General features: G+C 50.0%; 1 protein-coding gene across 1 annotated transcript in view; it reads left to right on the top strand.

Annotated features, from left to right (window-relative positions):
• The first annotated feature begins 3,580 nt into the window (after nt 1-3,580).
• Nucleotides 3,581-9,020, top strand: part of MCAT (malonyl-CoA-acyl carrier protein transacylase) — a 12,164-nt gene continuing 6,724 nt past the window's right edge. The window contains exons 1-2 of the mRNA XM_023222198.2: nt 3,581-4,047; nt 6,914-7,001. Coding sequence (XP_023077966.1) covers nt 3,625-4,047; nt 6,914-7,001 — 511 coding nt within the window. The 5' untranslated portion in view covers nt 3,581-3,624. The remainder of the gene's footprint in view (nt 4,048-6,913; nt 7,002-9,020) is intronic.

Genomic DNA, 9,020 nt, shown 5'->3' with positions numbered 1-9,020 from the left:
TCTACGGTTGTTTTTCTAACTTCCTTTTCTCTTTTTTTTTTTTTTTTTTTTTGAGAGAGAGTCTCACTCTGTTGCCCAGGCTGGAGTGCAGTGGCGTAATCTCAGCTCACTGCAGCCTCTGCCTCCCCAGTTCAAGGGATTCTCCTGCCTCAGCCTTCCGAGCAGCTGGGACTACAGGCATGTGCCGTGACACTTTGCTAATTTTTGTATTTTTAGTAGAGACACGGTTTCGCCACATTGGCCAGGCTGGTCTCGAACTCCTGACCTCAGGTGATCCACCCACCTCGGCCTCCCAAAGTGCTGGGATTACGGGCATGAGCCACTGTGCCCGGATGTCTTTTTTTTTTTTTTTTTTTAATATCACCTTTTATTTTACATTTGGGGGTACATATGCAGGTTTGTTACATGAGTATACTGTGTGACGCTGAGGTTTGGGGTACAATTGTTTCTGTCATCCAGATAGTGACCATGGCAGTAGTAGGCAGTTTTTCAATCCTTGCCTCACTCCTGCCCACCTCTAGGAGTTCCCAGTGTCCATTGTTCTCATCTTTATGTCCAGGTGTATCACTGTTTCACTCCCATTTATACTTGAGGACATGCGGTATTTGATTTTCTGTTTCTGCATTAATTTGCTTAGGATAATGACCTCTAGCTGTATCCATGTAACTTCCTTTTCTTGCTGACTTTTCTTTTTTTTTTTTGAGATGGAATCTCGCTCTGTCGCCCAGGCTGGAGTGCAGTGGTGCGATCTTGGCTCACTGCAACCTCCACTTCCTGGGTTCAAGCAATTCTCCTGCGTCAGCCTCCTGAGTAGCTAGAATTACAGGCGCACGCCACCACGCCTGGCTAATTCTTTATATTTTAGTAGAGACGGGGTTTCACTGTGTTGCCCAGGCTGGTCTTGAACTCAGGCAATCTGCCCACCTCGGCCTCCCAAACTGCTGAGATTACAGGTGTGATCCATCACGCCCGGCCTTTTCTTCTTCTTCTTTTTTTTTTTTTTTTAAAGAGAATCTCACTCAGTCACCCAGGCTGAAGCACAGTGGTGTGATCTCAGCTCACAGCAACCCCCACCTCACAGGTTCAAGCAGTTCTCATGCTTCATCCTCCCAAGTAGCTGGGATTACAGGTATGTGCCACCACGTTCGGCTAATTTTTGTATTTTTAGTATAGATGGGGTTTTGCCATGTTTGGCCACGCTGGTCTTGAAGTCCTGAACTCAGGTGATTTGCCCGCCTTGGCCTCCCAAAGTGCTTGGATTACAGGCACTGCACCTGGCTTCTTTTTTTTTTTTTTTTTTTTTTCAGACAGGGTCTCCCTCTGTCACCTAGGCTGGAGTGCAGTAGTTCAGTCATAGTTCACTGCAGCCTCACACTCCTGGGGTCAAGCAGTTCTCCCGACTTAGCCTCCTATGTAGCTGGAACTATAAGCATGAGCCACAGTACCCAGCTATTTATTTTTTCCTTTTGTAGAAACAGGGTCTTTCAAGTATCTACTTTTGGTGAAGAAAAAAGGAAACAGTCTATTTTGCCCAGGCTGCTCTTGAACTCCTGGCCTCAAGTGATCCTCCTGCCTCGGCCTCCCAAATCACTGGGATTACAGGCCTGAGCCACTGTGTCTGGCCAATGTTTCTTTTTCTTTCCTTCCTTCCTTCTTTCCTTCCTTCCCTCCCTCCCTCCTTCCTTCCTTCCTTCCTTCCCTTTTTTTTTTTTGAGACAGAGTTTCGCACTTGTGGCCCAGGCTGGAGTGCAATGGTGCGATCTCGACTCACTGCAACCTCCGCCTCCCAGGTTCAAGCAATTCTCCTGCCTCAGCCTCCTGAATAGCTGGGATTACAGGCATGAGCCACTGCACCTGGCCCAGAGACCCTTCGTTTGTCCCTCTCCCGTGAAACCCCAGATGGGTCCCAAAGTAGGGGAGGGACATCACCCAGTGGCTAGGGAGCTGGAGGGGACCTAAAGATCTGTTTCTCAAAGGCACCTCCAAATAATCATCTTTGTTTTAGCCTTCTTTCACCCTTAGCTCTAGAAGCAGCAGCAGCTGCCCATTCTTAAGTTTTTGAGGATTCTGTTGTATGCATAAGGACTGGCTCGCAGCCTTCCCCACTCCTGGGAGGGATTTAGCTGTCTGAGATCAGCCCAGTCAGGTAATACCAGCCGATCTGCTTTCCAGCTTCCAGAGATTCTGCTGCTGGGGGTCCCCTTTCCTGTTCTTCTTGTCCTTGTGTATTTATATCTTTAAATACCTCTTTGTTGTGGATTTATGGGCTTCCAGAGGCAGTGCTCTCTCTATGCGTCTTAACCTGAAAGTCTCCTCCATATATATATCTATATATATTTTTTGAGATGGAGCTTCTTTCTTGTTGCCCAGGCTAGAGTGCAATGGTGCAGCACAGTCTCGGCTCACTGCAACCTCTGCCGCCCAGGTTTAGGCGATTCTCCTGCCTCAGCCTCCCGAGTAGCTGGGACTATAAGCGCCTGCCACCACGCCCAGCTAATTTTTGTATTTTTAGTAGAGACGGGTTTCTCCATGTTGGCCAGGCTAGTCTTGAACTCCTGACCTCAAGTGATCCATCTGCCTTGGCCTCCCAAAGTGCTGGGATTACAGGCGTGAGCCACTGCATCTGGCCAAACCTGTGTCTCTTGAGTTGCTTTTAGGTTAGCATTAGATAACCCCAATTTCCAACCCCTATTCTGTCACTAACCACCTGTCACTCAATCTCTGAGCAACTATCCATCACAGCACTGCTGTGAGGAATTAAATAAGCTAATATCTGAAACACACTCAGGGCTTTGTTCAATGGCATAAAGATCTATTGGATGCTTATTACGTGCCAGGCACTGTGTGGTTTGTAAGAAAACATAAAAGAGAGCTGTTATCTTGCATAGTTGGGAGCTGACAACGGATGGTCGGCCATGCCATCTCCTGTGGTTGGGAGAATCATATGCAAGAAATGTGGTTGCTGGCCGGGCGCGGTGGCTCACGCCTGTAATCCCAGCACTTTGGGAGGCCGAGGCGGGTGGATCACCTGAGGTCACGGGAGTTCGAGACCAGCCTGGCCAACATGGTGACACCCTGTCCCTACTAAAAATACAAAAATTAGCCGTGCATGGTGGCGGGCGCCTGTAATCCCAGCTACTGGGGAGGCTGAAGCAGGAGAATCGCTTGAACCTAGGAGGCGGCGGTTGCAGTGAGCAAAGAACGCGCCACTGCACTCCAGTCTGGGTGACAGAGCGAGACTCCGTCTCAAAACAACACAACAACAAAAAAACTACCAATGTGGAAGAGTTTCAAGTGCTCTTCATGTGCCAGGTAGAAAGCGTAAATATTACATTGCGTTGCGTTATTTATTCCATAAATATCTGTTGAGGACCCATTGTGGTGTGGCATCATGTTCCCTTCTTGGCTGTGAATGTTTAAGTAAACGCATGGGTCCCTCCAGGTCCCCAGAGCGCAGCCTGAAGGGCCTCGGAGCCGGGGCGGAACCAACCCCTGCGGAACCTTTCTTCCCGCTCCCGGTGCCCCCGGAGTCCCGGCAGGAAATGCGTCGGGGACCACGCTGCGCCGCGCCGCCGCAGTTGGGCCTCGGTCGCCACGGTAACGTGCGCGGGCAGGTGTCCGACCATGAGCGTTCGGGTCGCGCGGACCGCGAGGGCCCGGGGCTTGGGCGTCAGCTGCCGCCGCGGCGTCTCGAGCTTCCCGGTGCCTCCGCCGGGCGCCCAGAGTGTAGCGGAGCTGCTGCGAGATGCGACCGGGGCGGAGGAGGAGGCGCCCTCGGCGGCGACGGAGCGGCGAATGCCGGGCCAGTGCTCCGTGCTGCTCTTCCCCGGCCAGGGCAGCCAGGTGGTGGGCATGGGCCGCGGTCTGCTCGGCTACCCGCGCGTCCGCGAACTCTACGCCGCCGCCCGCCGCGTGCTGGGCTACGACCTGCTGGAGCTGAGCCTGCACGGGCCGCAGGAGACCCTGGACCGCACCGTGCACTGCCAGCCCGCGATCTTCGTGGCATCGCTGGCCGCTGTCGAGAAACTGCATCACCTGCAGCCCTCGGTGAGGCCCGAGGCCCCGTGGTAGGAGGGGGAAGGTGAGCTCTGCCTGAGCTCTCATCCCCAGGCTGGTCCTGCCAAGGGCTTCCGCCTGCCATTGCGGGGGGCTCCCACGTCTCACTCATTCGATCGAGGTGTTTTTTGTTTGTTTGTTTGTTTTTGAGGGGGAGTCTGGCTCTGTCGCCCAGGCTGAAGTGTAGTAGCGCGATCTCGGCTCACTGCAAGCTCCGCTTCCCGGGTTCACACCATTCTCCTGTCTCAGCCTTCCGAGTAACTGGGAGGACAGGCGCTCGCCACCACGCCCGGCTAATTTTTTGTATTTTTAGTAGAGACGGGGTTTCACTATGTTAGCCAGGATGGTCTCGATCTCCTGACCTCGTGATCCACCCTCCTCGGCCTCCCAAAGTGCTGGGATTACAGGCATGAGCCACCGCGCCCGGCCTCGATCTAGTTTTATAGAGTTCTCATATCTGCCAAGCAATATTTTAGGCGCCGTGAGCAAAACAAAGATCCCTGCCCTAGGGGACCTTACATCTTAGGGGAGACAGATAGTAAACAGTACATGAGGAGGGGCCCGGTGGCTCATGCCTGTAATCCCAGCACTTTGGGAGGCCGAGGCGGGCGGATCACCTTAGGTCGAGAGTTTGAGACTAGCCTGACCAACATGGGGAAATCCTGTCCCTACTAAAAATGCAAAATTAGCCGGGCGTGGTGGTGCGTGCCTGTAATCCCAGCTACTGGGGAAGCTGAGAAAGGCAAATCACTTGAACCCGGGAGGCAGAGGTTGTGGGAGCTCAGATCTTGCCATTGCACTGCAGCCTGGGCAACAAGAGCAAAACTGTGTCTCAAAAATTAAATAATAAAAATAAGAAAACAGTAAATGCAATAATTAGGTAAATTAGATGCTCTATTAAAATGATAAGCGTTACAGAAAGAAATAGCAGATAAAGGGGATGTGGGAGTGAAGGGCGGTTTGTGGTTTTAAATGATCCTAAATCACTGAATGAATTACTAAATTATTTTAAAAGGATTAAATTTCATCTTTTTTTTTTTTTTTTTTTGAGACGGAGTCTCGCTCTGTCGCCCAGGCTGGAGTGCAGTGGCCGGATCTCAGCTCACTGCAAGCTCCGCCTCCCGGGTTCAGGCCATTCTCCTGCCTCAGCCTCCCGAGTAGCTGGGACTACAGGCGCCCGCCACCTCGCCCGGCTAGATTTTTGTATTTTTTAGTAGAGACAGGGTTTCACCGTGTTAGCCAGGATGGTCTCAATCTCCCGACCTCGTGATCTGCCCGTCTCGGCCTCCCAAAGTGCTGGGATTACAGGCTTGAGCCACTGCGCCCGGCCTTTTTTTTTTTTTTTTTTTTGAGATGCGGTTTTGCTCTATTACCCAGCCTGGAATGCAGTGGCACAAACTTGGCTCACTGCAGACCACTGCCTCCTGAGCCCAAGTGATAATCATACCTCAGCCTCCCGAGTAGCTGAGATTACAGGTGTGAGCCACCACACCCAGCTAATTTTGTATTTTTAGTGGAACCAGGGTTTCTCCATGTTGCCCAGGCTGGTCTCAAACTCTGACCTCAAGTGATCCACCCACCTCAGCCTCCAAACTGTTGGGATTACAGGCGGCAGCCACCGCACCAGCCTAAACGTCATGCTTTTTTTTTTTTTCTTTTGAGACAGAGTTTTGCTCTTGTTGCCTAGGCTGGAGTGCAGTGGCTTGATCTGGGCTCACTGCAACCTCCACCTCCCAGGTTCATCTACCTTGGCCTCCCAAAGTGCTAGGATTACAGGCGTGAGCCACTGCACTGGCCTAAATGAAGGAACACTGAGATTGGTTGAGAATGTCACTTCATTCGAAGGTGGTGGATTGATTGCTATTAATATTTAATAACACGGTAAATGTTAAACTAGCACTTGAGATCCTTTACCCTATTTCACCTTCACATCCACCTTGTGAGGTTAATACTGTTATATGATGGTTGAGGAATGCAGACTCAGGGATATTAAAAGAATGAGTTAAGTGGTCCTGCTGATTCGTCATCATAATACTCATTCACTGCTTACCCTAGGCTGGGTCTGTACCAAGCACTGTATAGACATTATATTCACATAATTCTCTCAGTAGCCCTTTGGAGTAGGTCCTGTTCTTTCCTCGTTTCACAGATGAGGTGAAAAGCTCAGCGGGATTAGGGAACTCTCCCGAGCTAAGAAACCTAGTCTCTCACTCAAAAGTCATGCTCTTGGCCGGGTGAGGTGGTTCATGCCTATAATCCAGCACTTCAGGAGGGTGAGGCAGGTGGATCACGAGGTCAGGAGTTCGAGACCAGTCTGGCCAATATGGTGAAACCTTGTCTCTACTAAAAATACAAAAATTAGCCGGGCATGGTTGCAGGTGCCTGTAATCCCAGCTACTCCAGAGGCTAAGGCAGGAAAATTCATTGAACCCGGGAGGTGAAGGTTGCAGTGAGCCGAGATTGCGCCATCGGACTCCAACCTGGGCAACAAGAGCGAAACTCCGACTCAAAAAAAAAAGAAAGTCATGCTCTTAACTTGTACACGACGATATGGCCTGAGAGCCTGCTGCAGGGCCACGGCAAGGAAATCCAGAGCCCTGGGTTGGCGTCAGTGTGACCATGGACACATGGACGGAGTCACCTGCACTGTAACTAACCAGGAAAGCTCCTCCTAAATAAAGCGGCAGGACTCGGTGATTGTCAGGGTCACTTCTGTGTGTCCTCTTCCAGCTGGTGCACCAAGTTCGTAGAGCCTGGCTTCCTGAGATGCTGAACACCCTGCCGTCTCTCAGGTGCAGAGCCCTGGAACTGGACTCCCCAGGAGAATGGGGCTCACGTTCTGCATCTGTCCCCACAGGTGATTGAGAACTGTGTTGCTGCTGCTGGATTCAGCGTGGGAGAATTCGCAGCCCTAGTGTTTGCCGGAGCCATGGAATTTGCTGAAGGTACAGGAAGGAGTTTGGTTTTATGCCAGGCTGTGGTCTTGGGCTCATTAGGGATGAGGGACACTGCCAAGAATGATACTGGACCCACTCAGGTGATGGGAAGGGAGCACATGGACGGGTGACTTTGGCACATGAGGACAGGACTTTGCTGTGATTCCTTTTCAAGCCTGAAGGATTCATTAGGGATTTCCTTTATTTTTGTAATCTCATAAAATCTGCTTGCTGAAGTGTCTCACCCACTATCCTGTGCACTTATACCCGCAGCACCTGCCAGGGATAGTGCATGCTCAGTAGATGTTCATTGAATTAAAGAGTAAATAAATACTGGATCTGGAGCCATATCAGTTTTACTTCTTAAGATTTTGCTGGCCAGGAACCATGGCTTATATCTGTAATCCCAGTGCTTTAGGAGGCCAAGGCAGGAGGATCACTTGAGGCCAGGAGTTCCAGACCATCTTGGGCCACATAGTGAGAACCTCATCTCTGCCCCCAACAAAAAACAAAAATTACGTTGGGTGCGGTGGTTCACACCTGTAATGGCAGCACTTTGGGAGGCAGAGGCATATAGATGTTTGAGCCCAGGAGTTTTAGACCAGCCTGGGCAACATGGTAAAAACCCCATATCTACTGAAAATACAAAAATTAGCCAGGCATGGTGATGTGCACCTGTAGTCCCAGCTCGAGTACTTGGGAGGATGAGGTGGGAGGATCACCTGAACCCAGGAGGTCAAAGCTGCAGTGAGCTATGATCAGGCCACTGCATTCCAGCCTGGGTGGCAGAGTGACACACAAAAAAAAATTAGCTGGGCTTGGTGGCATGCACCTGTAATTCCAGCTACTCAGGAGGCTGAGGTAAGAAGATCACTTGAGCCCCTGAGTCTGAGGCTACAGTGGGCTGTGATTGTGTCACTGCACTGCAGCATGGGTGACAGAGCAAGACCCTGTCTAAAACAAACAAACAAGAATCTAGTGTAGAAACACGAGAGGTTATTGGGACTGGAGAGGGAGAAATGGAGAGTGCCTATATAGTGGACGTGGAGCGTTTGAAACTAGAGAGAGTTGGTGATTGCACAACATTATGAACACCCCAAATACCACTGAATTATACACATTAAAGTGGTTAATTATATTTTCTGTGAATTTCACTGTAGTGCTTTTTTTTCAAAGCATTATAGCATTATTAAGGAAAGTTTCATAATTTCACATTTTATGTAGCAATTTTATTACATGTATCATTTTATGTGTACATAATGTGCAGAATTAGGCCTGGTGTGGTGGCTCACTCCTCTCATCCCAGCCCAGCACTTTGGGAGGCCAAGGCGGGCAGACCACCTAAGGTAGGAGTTTGAGACCAGCCTGACCAACATGGTGAAACCCTATCTCTACTAAAAATTCAAAAATAATCTGGGCATGGTGGTGTTGGGCACCTGTAATCTTAGCTACTTGGGAGGTTGAGGCACCAGAGTCGCTTGAACCCAGACGGCAGAGGTGGTAGTGAGCTGAGACTGCATCACCGCCCTCCAGCTTGGGTGACAGAATGAGACTCTGTGTCAAAAAAAAAAAAAAAAAAAGCGTGGAATTATAGCATATTTACAATTTTGTGTTTTCTTTTTTTTTTTCTTTTTTCTTTTTGAGACAGCATCTTGCTCTGTCACCCCAGCTACAGTGCAGTGGTGCAATCATAGCTCACTGCAGCCTCAGCCTCTTGGCCTCAGGTGATCCTCCCACCTCAGTCTCCAGACTAACTGGGGACTACAGGCTCACACCATCATGCCCAGCTAATTTTAAAATTTTTTGTAGAGATGGGATCTCGCTGTGTTTCCAGGGCTGGTCTGGAACTCCTGACTCAAGTGCTCCTCCAGCTTCAGCCTCCTGCAGTGCTGGGATTACTTACAGGTGTGAGCCACGGTGACTAGCCTGATTTTTTCCCTTGACATTTTACTTAGTTATTGAATATCTCTGTGGGAGGACTTCTACGTGTTCTCCCCCATTTGCTTTTTTTTTTTTTTTTTTTTTTTT

The sequence above is a fragment of the Piliocolobus tephrosceles genome, chromosome 19 (genome assembly GCF_002776525.5).
Source record: "Piliocolobus tephrosceles isolate RC106 chromosome 19, ASM277652v3, whole genome shotgun sequence".
NCBI classification, from domain to species: domain Eukaryota; kingdom Metazoa; phylum Chordata; class Mammalia; order Primates; family Cercopithecidae; genus Piliocolobus; species Piliocolobus tephrosceles.
Note: the sequence above shows the minus strand (reverse complement) of the source record. Positions and strands in the feature narration are given on the sequence as shown.